The sequence below is a fragment of the Polyodon spathula genome, chromosome 29 (genome assembly GCF_017654505.1).
Source record: "Polyodon spathula isolate WHYD16114869_AA chromosome 29, ASM1765450v1, whole genome shotgun sequence".
NCBI classification, from domain to species: domain Eukaryota; kingdom Metazoa; phylum Chordata; class Actinopteri; order Acipenseriformes; family Polyodontidae; genus Polyodon; species Polyodon spathula.
Window position 1 is genome coordinate 2,804,315 of NC_054562.1, and position 19,062 is coordinate 2,823,376.

Consider the following 19,062-nt stretch of genomic DNA (forward strand, 5'->3'; position numbering starts at 1 on the left):
CCCTGCCTGCCTGCCTGCCTGCCTGCCTGTCTGCCTGCCTGCCTGCCGCCTGTCTGCCTGCCTGCCCTATCTGCCTGTCTGCCGTCTGCCTTGCCTGTCTGCCTCTCTGCCTGCCTGTCTGCCTGTCTGCCTGCCTGTCTGCCTGTCTGCCTGCCTGTCTGCCTCTCTGCCTGCCTGTCTGCCTGCCTGTCTGCCTCTCTGCCTGCCTGTCTGCCTGCCTCTCTGCCTCTCTGCCTGTCTGCCTCTCTGCCTCTCTGCCTGTCTGCCTGTCTGCCTGCCTGTCTGCCTCTCTGCCTGCCTGTCTGCCTCTCTGCCTGCCTGTCTGCCTGGTGTGGTTCATGTTCTTCTGCTGTACCCCGGCTCCCTCAATTATTCTGCTGGGCTGAACGAACACTAAGCATCGCTGCAGACCCCCAACAACGCCGAACCCCAACTTTCAAGACGATAACGCCCCTGTCCGCCGTGCCGGGATTAACGGTTTGAGGAGCGTGACAGAGAGACTTCGGGTATCTTCCACAGCCACCGCACTGATCTGACCCGACCGTCTGAAGGACTCGTCATCACGACCCCCTGCCTGCCTCTCTGCGCTCAGTATTAATGAGGGAGCGGATCAACAGAGACCCCTTCCAACACCTTGTGGAGTCGAGGCCCCGTCCAGATCAAACGGTGACACGATAGCAGGGACCTATAAAGTGACCAGGCCTTGTATTTGGTAAATATAAGTACAGTGTAACTGCATGTAGTGATAATAAAAAACAAGTCTATTAAATTGTCACAATATTCACTAACGTTTTTCTAAAAAAACTTTGAACAAAATAATCCCAGCAAATCATACCTATTATATATTACTTTTGTAGAATTCACGCTTCTCTAGATGGAAAACATTATTTTAAAGGTGTTTGATTTTTATTGGTATGCTAACCCCATAAAATCAATAAGATGAGAATTTGGCCAGAATTGAAAAATTCTCTGGAAGTTGCTTCTCCTTCTCTAGCACAGCACTCCTTCTCCCCGCGTGTGTCGAATCCTCTGCATCGTTTTTAATAATCTTCAGTCTTCAGTGTGCTGTTTAGCATCGTGAGATGGGTCAATAATATTATTTCAAGACACTATTGAAAATGGGATGGGCTGTGTTGTTATTCTATAGTTTGAAGTCTAGTTTACAGTGTTCAGTAATGCGTGTTGTACAGCAGGAACGCACGGCTCTACCTGTATCCTGTCTTGTCTGAATCGCAGCAGAGGAAATATTAAGAGAACTATTGAACACTCGATAGTGCTGAGTTTAGAAACACTGAAAGAAACATAATGAATTCAATGGCAAATGACTAGAAGTCTTTCGCAATGCCTTCATTGAGATGCTACTAAATTTACATCGAAGACACTGAGAAAGACGAGTTTGTTATAATCAAGTGGGTTTAGCGTTTCCAAATCACTCATGCGTTTCTGGAGTTCCAAACAACACAGGAAGCCAGCGCGCGTTTCAGGCGGGAAGCCTAGCAGGGCGAGGCGCTCATGCGGATGTGAGGGTGGTATTTGGGGGGTTGGGGGAGGGTGGAGTGCAGGGAGGCGGAGGAAGGGGGAGTCTGCATCGGGTACATCGCCATGGAGTGGGGAGGCTGGGTCTGGGGGATGTGGTGGGGGTGGGAGTGGGGATGGGAGTAGGAGGAGGGAGGGGGCAGGTAGCCTCCCGTGGCCCCACCCGGTTGGGAGCTGGAGGAGGGGGGTGCCGGTGGCTGGGCCTGGTTCAGCTGGATGGAGACATCGCTCGACAGGTCCGAGGCGCTCCGGCCACGCTGCCACGCCTCGGGGTGAAGGAACTGACCCGAGTAATCGCTGCACTCGGACAGGCGCGGCCGGTACAGAGCGGGGTGGGGTCTGTACATCTCCTCCTCTGCATAGCGCTTCATGAAGAGGTACACTGACATCACCCCCGCCCCCTGAGAGAGAGAGGGCAGGAGGGAGAGGGAGAGAGGGGGAGAGAGGGCAGGAGGGAGAGGAGAGAGAGGGGGAGAGAGAGAGAGAGGGAGAGGAGAGGGGGGGAGAGAGAGAGGGAGGAGAGAGAGGAGAGAGAGAGAGGGGGAGAGAGAGAGAGAGAGGGAGGGGAGAGAGAGAGGGAGAGGAGAGGAGAGAGAGGGGGAGAGAGGGCAGGGAGGGAGAGGGGAGAGAGGGGAGGAGGGAGAGAGGAGAGAGAGAGGAGAGAGAGATGGAGGGAGAGAGAGGGAGGGAGAGGAGAGAGGGGGAGAGAGGGCAGGAGGGAGAGGAGAGAGGGAGGGAGAGAGGGGGGGAGGGAGAGGAGAGAGGGAGGGAGAGAGAGAGAGGGGAGGAGGGAGAGGAGAGAGAGAGGGAGAGAGAGAGAGGAGGGAGAGGAGAGAGGGGGGAGAGAGAGGGCAGGAGGGAGAGGAGAGAGAGGAGGGGAGAGAGGAGAGAGGAGAGAGGAGAGAGAGGGGGGAGAGGAGAGAGAGAGAGAGAGAGGAGAAAGAGAGGGGAGAGAGGGGGAGGAGGGAGAGAGAGAGGAGAGAGAGGGAGAGAGAGAGAGCCCCTCTCCCCCCCAGGGATTACCAATCTACTCAATCATCACTGATTCTCCCGTTATAATAGTTTTACCCCCTAGTAAAATTTGGAGAGGGCAAGCAGGAGAGGGAGAAGGGAGAATGGGGAGGGCTCAGGCCCTGAGCTCTGAGAGCCCTCTCATACCCTACAGAGCTCCAATGCCTTTTATACTCATCTAAGGGTGGTTACCAGCGGCTCAACCCTCAGTAAGGTTTTGAGATTGTAGGTATTAGCTTGTCTCTAGAATCTTAGACTAACAATGTCTCTCCTTCTTTACCTTTCACCTTTGTTTCGTGGGGAGAGGAGAGAAAGAGGGGGAGAGGGGGAAGGAGGGGGAAAGGGAGAGAGAGAGTCAATGTTTTTATAAAGGGTCTTACAGGGCTCCACAGTGTGTTTGAGATTCGTCCTCTAAATCACTAACAAGTGCTCTGGCTTTTCTGTTCGTACTCCATCATGGATCGTTGTTGGGTTACCGGTTTGACAATGTGGGCAATAATATTTACACAGACTTTAAAATTTATAGGTGTAAAAAGTTGTCAGGATGTTAAACAATGAATATAAAAATGACCAGATGTGTATGCTATATTAACCTCGCTACTTACTCTTCAACTGCTCTGCAGTGTATTATTGCTCTAATAGAAATGCTCTGCAGTGTATTATTGCTCTAATAGAAATGCTCTGCAGTGTATTATTGCTCTAATAGAAATGCTCTGCAGTGTATTATTGCTCTAATAGAAATGCTCTGCAGTGTATTATTGCTCTAATAGAAATGCTCTGCAGTGTATTATTGCTCTAATAGAAATGCTCTGCAGTGTATTATTGCTCTAATGGCAATGGTCTGCTGTGCATTATTGCTCTAATGGCAATGCTCTGCAATGCATTATTGCTCTAATGGCAATGCTCTGCAGTACATTATTGCTCTAATGGCAATGCTCTGCTGTGCATTATTGCTCTAATAGCAATGCTCTGTTGTGCATTATTGCTCTAATAGCAATGCTCTGCAGTGTATTATTACTCTAATAGCAATGCTCTGCTGTGCGTTATTGCTCTAATAGCAATGCTCTGCAGTGTATTATTACTCTAATAGCAATGCTCTGTTGTGCATTATTGCTCTAATAGCAATGCTCTGCAGTGTATTATTACTCTAATAGCAATGCTCTGCTGTGCGTTATTGCTCTAATAGCAATGCTCTGCAGTGTATTATTGCTGTGATGAATCCCTCACCTCTTTCAGCATGAAGGACGAGGCCGCGAAGGCGAAGGACCAGCCGTAGCGATAGTGAAAGAACTGCTCCGGCTGACTGGGGCGGTTCATCACTTCATCATTGATACTGGAGATATAGAGAACCAGACCAACTACCAGAGAGAGGCCTGGAGAAAGGGGGAGAGAGCCCGGGAGAGAGAGAGTGAGGGAGAGAGGCAGGGAGGGAGAGGGAGGGTACAGAGACACACACGCAGGGGCTGGGTACCTGAGAGTATGAAGAAGATTCCTGAGACGAAGGCCAGGATGGTTCGCTGGGGGCGGATGTGCCCGATGTTGCTGATCACGAAGGCAGTGAAGACAAACAAGAGACTGATCATTGGGAACGGAGTGGCTGTGCGGACCATCTCTGAGGAGAGAGAGAGGGAGAGAGAGAGAGAGAGAGAGAGAGAGAGAGAGAGAGAGAGGGAGTAAGAGAGGGAGAGAAGGAGTGTGTGAGAGGGAAATAGAGGGAGTGTGTGAGAAAGAGTGTGTGAGAGGAGAGATAGGGAGAGATAGAGGGAGTAGGAGGGAGACAGGGAGTGTGAGAGAAAGAGGGTGTGTAAGAGATAGGAGTGTGTGAGAGAGGAGAGAGGGAGTGTGCGAGAGAGGGTATGTGTGAGTGAGGAGAGAGGGAGAGAGAGGGAGTGTGTGAGAGGGATAGAGGGAGTGTGATAGAGGGTGTGTGACAGCGAGGAGAGAGGGAGTGTGAGAGAGGGAGATAGAGGGAGTGTGAGAGAGAGGGATAGAGGGAGTGTGTGTGTGAGCGAGGAGAGAGGGAAATAGAGAGAAGGCGTAAAAGAGGATGTGTAAAAGAGGAGAGAGGGAAAGAATGAGGGAGTGTTAGAAAGACTTTTTACTTTTTAAGTTTTTTTTTTCATATTAAAATCATCAGAAAATCAACAATAAGGTAAAAACACAAAAAGATGAAATTAAGATTCCTGCTGCCTCCGGGATCAAACCTCCCCAGCGCATCAGCAAAAAAATACCTTCCTGACCTTAAAAACTGGTATTAAAACAAAGAAGCAGCATTTAAGTTAAAATCTATTCGAACAAAAACAGATTTCAACTATGCAAAAAATAATTAAAACACTAACTTCTAAAAACTTCTGAAAAAAAAATATTGCAGTGTCTCCCACACACCCCATCTCCTGAAAGCCCTGTGGATCATCAACCATATTAAAATAGGTGAAATCCACTTTGTGAAATCTGCTTGTTCTTCCTAGAATTTGAAATGGCCAGTTTTGCTTGGCCTGTAATAAAATGAATTAAAACACATTTTTTCCTTGGATTAAAACTATAAGAAGTTTCATAAATAAAGAGCTGTTTCGGAAATCTAATCCCCTGCAGCAACTCTGTCAAGAGTTGGACTGAGTCTCTCACAGCCGCTGTACGCATGGAAAACCATCTCCTTCTGACCACAGAAACTGCACCCTGATACCAGGGTCCACTCTGTGCAGCAACCGCCCTGTGGCCAACAAGCCATGAAATAGTCTCCATTGTAAATCTCCAACTCTCTTATCTAAGGATGGTTTCTATAAAACTCTCCACACGGGGCTCTCTCCTCTCCTACAGACAGATGGTCCCTCCATTTGGAGTCAGACAACACCTCTTAACATTTAAAACTGACTATCTTTATATTAAAATATACAGCTGTTGGCTTGTAAGCTCATGGAATCGCATATCTTTAACTGACTTCATACTCCTGCTCCTGTTCCTCATCTACACAGCGGGACATCAGCAGCGTTAGGAAGTCTTTTACTCGACTCTGCTCCTGTCCTCGGGCCATCTCCTCCCTCAGAACCTCTCTGAGCCCTGAGGAGACAAAACTCCTGATCATCCTGCGAACCTGCCTCTCACAAAGCCAGCCCAGCCTGCCACCAAGTTTAGCAGCATGAGCCAGTGAGAAAGTCTGGTCACACCAAGCTTGCACACAGTGCCTGTGACTGGAGACACAGTGCTGAAACAGTCTGTTATATAAGAGAGGCTCTTTCAACAGACCCTGGCCTGTCCTCCTCCTCTCTCTTCACCTTCCTCCAGTGAGCCACTGCGCCACCATCATCCTGAAAGCTGCTACCCTGCTAGCAGCTCCTTCATCTGAGGGAGGTGGTTTCATCCAATGCCTCCCTCCCCAAAACAACTCCAGAAATAGCTTCTGTAATTTCTCTATTATTCCCTTGGGAGGGTCCAGAAACATCAGTCTGTGCCACAGCAAGGAACCTGCCAGGTTATTAATTACTAAGACTCTCCCCCTGAAGGAGAGTCTGGACAGCAACCCTTGCCAACTCTGAAGCCACCCTCTCACTTTATCCACCAGGCCCTCCCAGTTCTGTTCCATAAAGGCATCTGTCCCTAAGAAAATACCTAATATTTTCAGCCCTGTCCTCTCCCACCTCACCACCTGAGGCATCACAGATGGGTCATTCTCTTGCCAGCTGCCAGACAGGAAGGTGGCACTCTTGGCCTAGTTGACTTTTTCTGACAATGCTCCCTGAAATGTCTCAAGGCAGGGTTGTAAAACCTGGACATCTCTGTTTATAAAAACATTCACATCATCAGCACAGGCTGACGCCTTCACTGCCACGGAAGGTGCGGAGCAGGGAACTGCCTAGCCTGACAGCCTTCTCCTCAACATACCCAGCAGAAAGGGAGAAAAGCATGCCAGACAGAGAGCAGCCTTGTCTGATGCACCAGCACACTGGGAAGGGACGACTCAGCCCACTCTTCATTTTTAACACTAAAAGACCAAGGCATTTTTGGAATTGGAATTGACATTGCAGTGTGTGTGTTAAGATACGGAGCTGTGCTTTCCCGACCTTCTCTAAATATATGCACTAATTACCCTGACAAAGAAAAATCAGGGCGATCAAATACTGTCATACCTATTCCGACCAGATGCAGCCAAATTGACCACTACATATAAAACACATTATAACAATTACATTTTTATTTTATTTTTATTTATCAGTTGGGTTGCTGCCATGTATTGGTTTGATTATATCAGTCTGCATTCCTCAAGTGAGCGGTCTTGTGACATTTCTATTGCCCAGCAATCAGTCTTGACAGCTCCCGGCGCCAGGCTGTCTATCTGCACTCGTTCACTGTTACCCCAATACACATTGAAAATGGATCGCAGAAGACGCTGGACAACAAAGCAGTGTTTGGAATTATTGCAAGTTTTACCAAACAACAATACAGCAGAGATGGACAAAGACGAGTCTGGCTCTGAAGCAGACTGGGTTTGCGAAGATGAATCTTCCAACAGCAGTGACAACCTGAGAGATCCCGTGGGAGAACAGCAATCCTGTGACAGCCCCTGCAAGGATGCCAGCCACTTTACCTGCATCAGCCCCTGCACCTGATCCAGCTGCTACTTCACCTTGAGGCAGCTGCTACTTCACCTGCATCAGCCCTTGCACCTGATCCAGCCGCTACTTCACCTGCATCAGCCCCTGCACCTGATCCAGCCGCTACTTCACCTGCATCAGCCCCTGCACCTGATCCAGCCGCTACTTCACCTGCATCACACCTGCAATCCAGCCCCGCAAACTAACTTCACTGTCCCATGCTCACCCCTGCAAAAACCTGATCCAGCCGCTCTACTCTTCACCTGCATCACCAGTGCACCTGAGCCAGCTGCACCTGATCCAGCCGCTACTTCACCTGCATCAGCCCCTGCACCTGATCCAGCCGCTACTTCACCTGCATCAGCCCCTGCACCTGATCCAGCCGCTACTTCACCTGCATCAGCCCCTGCACCTGATCCAGCCGCTATTTCACCTGCTTCTCCATAGCACCAGCCCCTGCACAAGAGGCTGGTAATGAGGGCAGTTTGGAACACTATAAATCCTGCTGTTGAAGCTGCAGGTAGAAGGGGTGAACATAATATTCTGAGAGAAGTTCCAGGCCCACGGCATATTCAAAACACTACATTGATGAGAGTGCATGAAGTGCTTTTCACTTATTGAACATGGATACGCTTCACCACATACAACACTGCACTGAAGCAGAAGCCCACCGACAACTACAAGATGATCTCTGGTCAATGCCCTCAGAGGAATTAGAAGCGTTCATTGCTCTAGGTTATGCCCGTGGAGCATCTGGTGCCAGAAGCCTGGGTTACTGCTGATAGCTGCGCCAAATGAGCAAAGACAGTCTGTAGTAAGTGCATGTGTTGAGAAGAGCAGGGTCTGTGTGATTTGTGCAGCACTTAGACTCTGTAAACGTTTGTAAATGAAGCACATTTAGATTATAGTTTATCTGTGTATAAACGCATCGCTTCGATTATGTAGGCAATATTATGTAGACAATACAGTTTTCTGTGTACGTGATATTCCTGTACAATTTTCAAATATTTGTTTATTTCATTTTTTGAGGTTGTGCTTTATCGAACATGTCTGTATAAAAACCCATTTCTGTTCAAATGTCCGTTTATTTATCATGTATTGGGTGTGTAGATGCTTTATATGACATTCCTGAATAAAACTACCACTTATATTCAATTGTTTGTCCTTTTGTAACAATCTTTTCTGCGTTTTTTGCAAGTTCAAACGGTTAACAAGAGAAAAAAACGAGTTCAGAATTTTTGAAGAAACCAACAATATACAGTGCTTTGCAAAAGTATTCAGACCCCTGACCAATTCTCTCATATTACTGAATTACAAATGGTACATTGAAATTTCGTTCTGTTCGATATTTTATTTTAAAACACTGAAACTCAAAATCAATTATTGTAAGGTGACATTGGTTTTATGTTGGGAAATATTTTTAAGAAAAATAAAAAACTGAAATATCTTGCTTGCATAAGTATTCAACCCCCACACATTAATATTTGGTAGAGCCACCTTTCGCTGCAATACAGCTTTAAGTCTTTTGGGGTAAGTATGTACCAGCTTTGCACACAGTGTCGGAGTGATTTTGGCCCATTCTTCTTGGCAGATTTGCTCCAGGTTGTTCAGGTTGGTTGGACGATGCTTGTGGACCACAATTTACAAATAGTGCCATAGATTCTCAATGGGATTGAGATCAGGACTTTGACTGGGCCACGACATTCACCTTTTTGTTCTTGAGCCACTATGTTGCTTTGGCCTTGTGCTTGGGATCATTGTCCTGCTGAAAGGTGAATTTCCTCCCAAGCTTCAGTTTTTTGTGGACTGAAGCAGATTCTCTTGCAGTATTTTCCTGTATTTTGCTCCATCCATTCTTCCTTCAATTGTAACAAGATGCCCAGTCCCTGCTGATGAGAAGCATCCCCACAGCATGATGCTGCTTCACTGTAGGGATGGTGTGTCTTGAGGCATGGGCAGTGTTAAGTGCTTTGAGTTTTGGCCAAAAAGCTCTATCTTGGTCTCATCTGACTAAAAAACCTTTTCCCACTGCAGTCAAGTGCAAACTGTGCTTTCAGAGTACTTTTTGAGTGCAGATTTGGAAGCGACAGCTGGCGAGGGGAGGAACTTAGACAGCTGAAGCGACAGCAAGTGGGAGAAGTACAGCGTGGAAAAGTACAGAGCAGTTTCGAAGAGAAAGGAGAAATTGCATCTGTGTAATCAGAAAACAGAGGCATTGGGGAAAAACACAGCCGCTTCTGATAACAAACAAGCTGAAACTCGGAGCAGCTGATTCAAATTCAGCGCCGTTTTGAGACACGGGCGAGGGGAGGAGCCGACAGCACAGCAGAACAACGCAGTTAAACGACAGTCTTCCCAGCGACAGCGAGTGGAAGCGACAGAGAGTGGGAGAAGTACAGGCGTGGAAAAGTACAGAGCAGTTTAGAAGCAGTAAGGAGAAATTGCATCTTGAATTGCTTTAATCAGAAAACAGGACATTGGGGAAACACAGCAGCAGCCGTGTGTGTTTTTCTGATAACAAACAAGCTGAAATTTGATTCAAATTCAGCGCCGTTTTGAGACACGGGCGAGGGGAGGAGCCGACAGCACAGCAGAACAACGCAGTTTCTTCCCAGCGACAGGAGTGGAAGCGACAGCGAGTGGGAGAAGTACAGCGTGGAAAAGTACAGAGCAGTTTCGAAGCAGAAAGGAGAAATTGCATCTTCTGTAATCAGAAAACAGAGGACATTGGGGAAAACACAGCCGCGTGTGTTTTTCTGAAAACAAACAAGCTGAAACTCGGAGCAGCTGATTCAAATTCAGCGCCGTTTTGAGACACGGGCGAGGGGAGGAGCCGACAGCACAGCAGAACAACGCAGTTAAACGAGGCAGTCTTCCCAGCGACAGCGAGTGGAAGCGACAGCGAGTGGGAGAAGTACAGGCGTGGAAAAGTACAGAGCAGTTTCGAAGCAGACAATAAGCAGGTTGACAGCTGAAACTAAACTTCAAAAAAAAAAAAAAAAAAAACCCTCAACATGGTCTTCAAGCCAGTAATCTGTGACACCTGCTTGATGTGGGAAATCCGAGAAAACCCAGCGGAGCTAAACCAAGTGTTAAAGTGCCGCGCGATCCAGGACTTGCATAAACTAGTAAATGCTAGAAACTGGGAAGAAGTGAGACAGCAACAGGATCTTGAGGAACTGGCACACCCACAATTCATGGAAGTCTGCATCACCCCTAACAGACTGAAAGCCACCAGGGAGATAGAAGGTCAGAACAGCTGGGTTCAGGTAGGCAGAAGCAGGGAAAAAAAAAGAAACTTTGTCAAACACAACCACCAGAAATCAAAACAACCAACAGATTTGAGTCACTTCAGAATTTTGATGAGCAGAGTTCAACAAGAGAACAAAAGGAAAAACATCCAGGACCCTATTGACAGTGGTGACAAGACAGCAAAAAGAAGGGAGGTCATGATTGTTGGGGACTCCATATTGAGAAACACAGCAAGTTCAGTTCGCAGTTTGGACCCCCTTACTACAACAGTGTGCTGCCTTCCGGGATCAAGCACATCACTACGTGGACAGGCTCCTAGAACGAACAGGAGACGACGGTAGTAGTCGTCCACATCGGTACAAAACAACATTGGAAGAGACAGACCAAAATCCCTGCAAAACAAATTCAGAGAGCTAGGAAGGAAATTAAAAGAGAAAACCAAAACTGTGGTATATTCTGGTATACTACCGGCACCTTGCAAAGGACCATATGGACAGCTGGAAATAATAAATCAAAACCAATGGTTGAAGACGTGGTGCACACGGGAAGGCTTCACCTATCTTGATCATTGGACCACAGTCTACAACGAGGACTATCTGTATAGACGGGATGGACTGCATTTAAGTAACAAGGGAACCAGTCTACTTGGAGAAAAGATCCTCGCAGGTTCAGAAGCATTTAAACTAGAAAGGAAGGGGGGAGAAATCAACAAAAAAAAACAGAAGGGAGACCGCATCAAAACAAAACAAAATCAGGTAAGACAACCATTAAATGTATTTATCTAAATGCTAGAAGTATCAGAAACAAAATTCTAGTGAAGCTACTGCACAACAGGTAACTATGATGTGATAGGTGTTACAGAAACGTGGTTATCTGAGAGTGATGGGGACGAATATAATATTTGTATATACACTGTATAGAAAAGACAGGCAGGACAGAAGAGGAGGAGGGGTAGCCTATACATAAGAAACAGTCTTGAAGCCCAGGTGTTAAACCTGGACAAAGAAAATAAAACCGAATCAATATGGGTCAGAATAACAGACAAAAATTCAAAAGGCATAATAATAGGAGCATGCTATAGACCGCCAGATTCAGACGGTGAGCACAATAATCTGTTATACAATGACATTAGAAATGCGTGTAGCAAAGGAGAAGCCATACTAATGGGGGATTTCAACTTCCCCCAAATAAAATGGGAAAACCCGGTGGGTAGCGCGAAGGATGAAATAGAAATGGTGGAAATGACAAATGACTGCTTCCTAACACAATTTGTCAAGGCACCAACTAGAGGGGAGGCATGCCTTGATTTAGTCTTTTCAAATAACGAAGATAGAATAACTAAAACAGAGGTCAGAGAACCACTGGCAAACTCAGACCACAACATGGTCTCATTTTAAGTGTTTTTTAAATCCTCAAAAGTAAAGACTAAAGCTAAGGTTTACAATTTTAGAAAAGCAAACTATGAAGGTATGAAACAGAGACTAACATAAGTAGATTGGAGTAAAATAGAGAAAACACCCACAGAAGAAGGATGGTTGTTCTTCAAAAATGTAGTACTAGAGGCGCAAAACAATTATATCCCTAAAGTAGACAAATCTAAATGTAAAACTAAATTGCCAAAATGGTTTAATAGATCAATTAAAAAAAATATTCAGCGAAAAAAGGCACCTTACAGAGCATTAAAAAAGGACCAAAAAGAAAAGTACACAGAAAGAGTACACAGAACTGCAAAAGCAAGTCAAAAAGGAAGTTAGAAAGGCCAAGAGAGAAATAGAAATGAACATGCTAAAGGGAGCTAAAACCAATTCCAAAATGTTTTTCCAATATTACAACAGCAAGAGAACATTCAAAGAGGAGATTAAATGTTTAAGAGATACAAATGGCAAAATCGTAGATGAAGAAAAAAAAATAGCAAATATGTTAAATGATTACTTTTCACAAGTTTTTACAAAGGAAGATATGGACAACATGCCCCACATGTCATTTTCCTATCCAGTTTTAAATAACTTTAGCATAACTGAGGCAGAAGTGTTAAAGGGACTAGGAGCTCTTAAAATAAACAAATCCCCTGGGCCGGATGAGATCCTCCCAATAGTACTCAAAGAAATGAAAGAAGTAATTTACAAACCGCTAACCAAGATCATGCAGCAGTCTCTTGACACAGGGGTGGTACCGACAGACTGGAAAATTGCAAACGTAATACGATCCACAAAAAGGGAAACAAAACTGAACCAGGTAACTACAGACCAGTAAGCCTGACTTCTATTATATGCAAACTTATGGAAACTATAATAAGATCCAAAAAGGAAAATTAACTATATGGTAACAGGGTACTGGGAGAAAGTCAACATGGTTTTAGGAAAGGGAGATAGTGTCTAACTAACTTGCTTGATTTTTTTGAGGATGCAACATCGATAATGGATAATTGCAAAGCATTTGACATGGTTTATTTAGATTTCCAGAAAGCTTTTGACAAAGTCCCGCACAAAAGATTAATTCTCAAACTGAACGCAGTTGGGATTCAAGGAAACACATGTACATGGATTAGGGAGTGGTTAACATGTAGAAAACAGAAAGTACTGATTAGAGGAAAAACCTCAGAATGGAGTGTGGTAACCATGGTGTACCACAGGGATCAGTATTAGGTCCTCTGCTATTCCTAATCTACATTAATGATTTAGATTCTGGTATAGTAAGCAAACTTGTTAAATTTGCAGACACACAAAAATAGAAGGAGTGGCAAACACTGTTGCAGCAGCAAAGGTTTCAAAATGGCAAATTCAGAACTGGGCAGATACATGGCAAATGACATTTAATTTTAAGGTACTGCACGCTACATTATAAATATCATATGGGAGATATTGGAGATACTGATACTGAAATTGAAGAAGGAATCTATGAAAAAGACCTAGGAGTTTTTGTTGACTTGTCTTCATCTAGACAGCTATAAAAAAGGCCAACAAGATGCTTGGATACATTGTGAAAAGTGTTGAATTTAAATCAAGGGAAGTAATGTTAAAACAGTACAATGCATTAGTAAGACCTCATCTTGAATATTGTGTGCAGTTCTGGTCACCTCGCTATAAAAAAGATATTGCTGCTCTAGAAAGAGTGCAAAGAAGAGCGACCAAAATTATTCCGGGCTTAAAAGGCATGTCATTGCATACAGGCTAAAAGAATTGAATCTGTTCAGTGAACAAAGAAGACTACGTGGCGACCTAATTCAAGCATTCAAAATTCTAAGAGTTATTGACAGTGTCGACCCAAGGGATTTTTTTCAGCCTGAAAAAAGAAACAAGGACCAGGGGTCACAAATGGAGTTTAGAAAAAGGGCATTGAACAGAAAATAGGAGGCACTTTTTTACACAGAGAATTGTGAGGGTCTGGAAGCAACTCCCCAGTAATGTTGTTGAAGTGACACCCTTGGATCCTTCAAGAAGCTTCTTGATGATATTTTGGGATCAATAAGATACTAACAACCAAACTAGCAAGATGGTTCGAATGGCCTCCTCTCGTTTGTAAAACTTTCTCTCTTATGTTCTTATGTTCTTATATGGTTGCTCCATTTCCACTCCCAGCCACTGTGAGCTCCTTCAAAGTGATTGGCCTCTCTGCTTCTCTCACAAGTCTCCTTCTTGTTTGAGTTTTGAGGGACGGCCTTCTCTTGGCAGTGCCTGGGTGGTGTGATGCAGCTTCCACTTCCTGATTATTGATCCAACTGTGCTCACTGGGATATCCAAACACTTGGATATTATTTTGTACCCTTTCCCTAATCTATGTATTTGTATTACTTTATCTCTAACTTCTGTAGAATGCTCTTTGGTCTTCATTTTCCTTCAGATTCACAGCCTTACCAATGATCCTTCAACAATGGGGTTTTTATCCAGAAAATGTGACGGCAACTTTAATGGTTCACAGGTGGAGGCCAATGGTAAGGTAATTGTGTCCTCGTTAGGGCAATTTCTTTCATCGGTGCAAAGTGGGAGCTTCCACAGCACAGGGGTTGAATACTTATGCAAGCAACATATTTCAATTTTTTATTTTTCTTAAAAATATTTCCCAACATAAAACCAATATCACCTTACAATAATTGATTTTGAGTTTCAGTGTTTAAAAATAAAATATCAAACAGAACGAAATTTCAATGTACCATTTGTAATTCGGTAATATGAGAGAATTGGTCAGGGATCTGAATACTTTTGCAAGGCACTGTATGTATATATTTGTTACAATCCCCACTACTCCTTCACACACACCATAGCAATCACAATCAAAACTGAAACAACAAAATCAAAACACATTTGAATTAGGATTTAAGCAGAGTTCAATGCAGACAATATCCCTTATCAGAGCAAAGCACATACTATCTCAGACCTGCAAACAGTCCAGCAAGAATTTGCATAAAGATTTTCGGTTCCAGTCCTGAACAATAGATCTACAAACAGAGCTGAAGAAAATGATGAATCCACTGTAGAGAGGCATCAGGTGAAAATCACAAAAAAAACGTCCAACCACTTTAAAAAAAAAAAATCCCCAAAAAATAGACATGAAAAAAGATTATCGCGACAGCTGATTTATTTTCAGGAGCTGGATGTAACGCAGGTATGTTTCTGCTGACAAACCGACACAACAATTTCCAAATATATAAATGTAACTTCAAATTTCCCTCTCTGAAAAACGAAGAAACCAGTAATCCTTCTCCTCCTCAAGAGACCATGATGCAACACTCTTTCCATCTCTCTTTTCCTCTCTCTCTTGCAGCAAAACCGCAGGGTTTATATAGCCTTAAAAACAAACATTTCGCCTCCTCGTGGCGGAGATTAGGTATTACCACACATGAATACAATGCACCATAAATCAACAGGCATATAAAGGAACAAAAAATGAGCTCTGGGCTTCTCTTTAAGGGATGATGTCACACTTTCATTATAATATTTATGTCGTTTTTAATTGACCGATCATGGTTGTTCTAGGTATGCCTATAAACACGCTCGTTCTAGTGTTAAAACGGTAAAAAACATTACTATATGAAAGTTTAATGTGATTTTAAACACAGGGTCAAACAAAAAGGCTTGCAGGGTTTTAAACAAGTAGGGGTGGTCAACGAGATCGAAAAGAAATCTCTGAGCGGCCCTGAGGCTCTCCTGCAGCATTAGCAGCAGGTCTGGCTCCTTTCAGAAGTGCTGATAGGATTCATCTGGCAGTCTGTCAATCCCTGGGGCTTTTCCACTGGCCATCTGCATAGCAGCGGTGGTCAGTTCCTGGAAAGACATCTGAGTTTCCAGACTCTCCTGCTCTTCCTGGCTCGAGCTGGGCAGTCCTTGTAACAATGTGTTAGTGTCAGCCTGGTCTCACAGCTCTCTGGAAAACAGTTGAGTGTAAAACTGCACCACCACCTTGCTGATCTCCTCCTGGACAAGTCGCTCTCTACCACCGGTCAGTCGGACACAAGTCAACGGCTTGCTGCTACTCTCTTTTGCTCTCGTCCAAAGAAGCAGCTTGTGAGGGCATCCATGTCTCAGAGCGCAAACAAGATGGGCCCCCTGTACCTTCTCCTCTAGCAATTTGCCCAGGGCTTGTCTCTGCTCCTTTAAGGTCTCAGGTGCCGCTGTGCTCTGCTCATTCTTAAGCTGAAGGATTTCCTTCTCCAGCTCTCTCACAGTTGCGTTCAGTGACCCAGTGGCACCCAAGGTGTATTGCTGGCAAAAAAGTCTTGTGTCTTTCCAACATCCCTCCACTGCCTCGTGTTTTTGAACAGATTTCTTTGCTCTCTCCAATTTAACCAACAATCTTTGGTGAAGTCCTGCAATAACTTTGTATTGAATGCCAGTATGCTGCCCTGCATGTTTCTTTGGTTATTCTAGCTGTTATCTGTATCCAGTGATGACCAGATAGCTGTTTGCTTTTGAAAAAATATGTAGGTGTTGTCTTGTTGTTTACATTATGTGACCAAGTGTATTGATGAGTGGTGGGATGCAGACAGCTCCAGATGTCCACCAAGTCACTGGACTTAAAATCGCAGCCACTCTCGCGGATGGAGGTTGAGCTTCTACACTATTTCTGTCTTTGTTAAAATCTAGTGTGCACAGGATTCCATTCCTGCAGCACTGTGCCCCCTAGACTCAGACCTCTACACCTTAGACTGGCCCCCCTCCCCGCTCACTCCTTCAGTGCAAGTGGGTTGAGAAAGCCCACAGTCTGAAGGGACCGCCTCAGAGCTTGTCAATTTCATACCTTTTAGCATTTTTTGGGATCTTTTTATTTAGTAAAAACTTTTTTATTTGCCAGGCTCTGACTCTGACTCTGGCTGGCTTTAGTTCTGGCTCTGGCTCTGGCTCTGGGTTGCTTTAGTTCTGGCTCTGGCTCTAATTCTGGCTCTGACTCTGGTTCTGGCTCAGACTCACTCAGGCTGGCTCTGGTTCTGCCTCTTGTTCTGGCTCTGACTGTGGCTGGCTGGTTCTGGCTCTGGTTCTGAGTCTGGCTCTGATTCTGGTTCTGCCTCTGGTTCTGACTCTGGCTGTCTGGTTCTGGTTTTGGCTCTGGTTCTGGCTCTGACTGTGGCTGGCTGGTTCTAGCTCTTACTCTGGCTGGCTGGTTCTGGTTTTGGTTCTGGCTCTGTTTCTGAGTCTGGCTCTGGTTCTGGCTCTTCCTCCTGTGTTCTCCGATTTTCCCCCTGCCTCCTGCCCTTCCTCAGTTTCTCTCATTGGGCAGTTTTTCCTCTGATGCCCCTGAAATTCACATTTGAAGCAGCACATTGTATCAGAACTGGCAAAAACAACATATTTGCTTCCTCCTATGTTAAATGTCCAGGCTATTCTATTACAGTGTTAATATTTCTCAGCAACATGCAAGTCTGCCTTCTAAAGAAGACTTTAGTTTCAGAGATATACTCGTGATCGGGGACATTAATTTTCCAAATGTACCCAACTCTCTCTCCAACAACTCATTTTTCAGAAAAGGGGGCACATTAGAAAGAATTACTTTAGTTACAGGCGTTGGTAAGGGGGACACCTGCACCAAGGCTCCTTTTGCCACAAACCCTTCCTGGATCAGTTTGTCTAACCCTTTGTTCTTTCCAGATGCAGACACAATTTTCTCTCCCCCTTCCACCTCACTGACAGCGAGCAGGCAATCCTCCACCCACACCGCACTGTCAGGGGCACACCGTCAGCCGTGCCAGCGAGTCTGACCTGCTCCGCCCCACTGAGACGCCATAGCTGTGGTTGAGCTGCCCTAAAGTCAGCACAAACACAACCACAGCAAATTTAACAGAACTAATTAACAATTAAATAAATTAATAGACTATTTATTAGAAAACTCAACCGTACTGCAATAAATAATCCATAAACTCGCTCAAGAGTTTCCATTCCTACCACACTGCTTCCTCCAGCTCTGCCCACAATCTCACAATCCTCCACGAGAGAGAGAGGGATAGAGATCATAGAGAACAGCATGAGCAGAGAGGAGGTGTTCAACTGCAAGAGAGCACAGGTGAGAGAGAGAGAGAGAGATCATAGAGAACAGCATAAGCAAAGAGAAGGAGACGTTCAACTACAAGAGAGCACAGGAGAGAGAGAGACAGAGAGAGAGAGAGAACGAGAGTGTGAAAGAGTGGGAGATAGAGAGAGTGTGTGAAAGAGAGCGAGAGAGACTTGTTGACTTTTAATGGTCCTTATTCCATGCAATCGTGAAAAAAACATTACAAAACAAAAAAATCAAAACACAATTACAAGTATGAAGCTCTGGGATCAGATGAAACCTACCCAGGAACCACAGTAAAATGACAACAAAATAGTAATTTTACTAAAACAATAAAAAAAACAACAAATTTAAATTCAGACAATAAAACGGATTAATAATTCAGGGTGAGGATTTTTAAAGGAACCCGTGATCTCTCCCTCCTCGCTCACAGAGTACAGAGTGTCTCTAACAGTCAGCAGTCAAAGTAGGTGACCTTTAACCTACTGACCAGGAGCACTTTGAACAGCTTGACCGCACTGGTCAGTCCTGTCCCAGATAGTTGCTTCTTGAGAGATTTTAAAATGGCCAGTTTTGCTTGGCCTATGATAAAATTAATAATAATACATGTTCTTCTTTGTTTCAAACTATAGGGGGTGCTAAAAATAAAAATGTGTTTTGTGAATGCGACCCGAGAGCCCCTGCTGCAGTCTGTCAGGAGGTGAAACAGTGGCTCCAGTCTCACAGCGTCTCCGTACGTATGAAACACTGTCTCCTCCTGACCACAGAAACTGCATGCAGGGCTGATGCTGGGGTCCACTCTGTGCAGGAACCTCCCCGTGGCTAAAATATTATTATTATTTGTTCATTTAGCAGAAACCTTTATCCAAGGCAACTTACGGACAGGGGTGTGTGAACCATGCATCAGCTGCAGAGTCACTTACAACAACGTCTCATCCAAAAGACGGAGCCCAAGGAGGTTAAGTGACTTGCTCAGTCAGTGGCTGAGCTGGGATTTGAACCCTGGTCCTCCTGGTTATAAGCCCTTGTCTTTAACCACCAGACCACACGGCACTGCAGGAGCCTCCACAGCCGATCCCTAGCTCTCTTACCCAGGGGGTTCCACACTGGGGCACTCCTCCTCACAGACAGCTGATTCCTCCACTTAGAGTCTGCCACTCCTCTTAAGTGTTTAAAATAGCAGCAGTTATCTCTT

General features: G+C 45.0%; 1 protein-coding gene across 1 annotated transcript in view; it reads right to left on the reverse strand.

Moving 5' to 3' along the window:
- Positions 1 to 251: 251 nt before the first annotated feature.
- Positions 252 to 19,062, reverse strand: part of LOC121302250 (voltage-dependent calcium channel gamma-7 subunit-like) — a 30,730-nt gene continuing 11,919 nt past the window's right edge. The window contains exons 4-7 of the mRNA XM_041232090.1: positions 4,019 to 4,159; positions 3,775 to 3,920; positions 1,720 to 1,937; positions 252 to 1,557 (exon numbers count right to left, since the gene is read on the reverse strand). Of these exons, the coding sequence (XP_041088024.1) occupies positions 1,494 to 1,557; positions 1,720 to 1,937; positions 3,775 to 3,920; positions 4,019 to 4,159 (569 nt within the window). The 3' untranslated portion in view covers positions 252 to 1,493. The remainder of the gene's footprint in view (positions 1,558 to 1,719; positions 1,938 to 3,774; positions 3,921 to 4,018; positions 4,160 to 19,062) is intronic.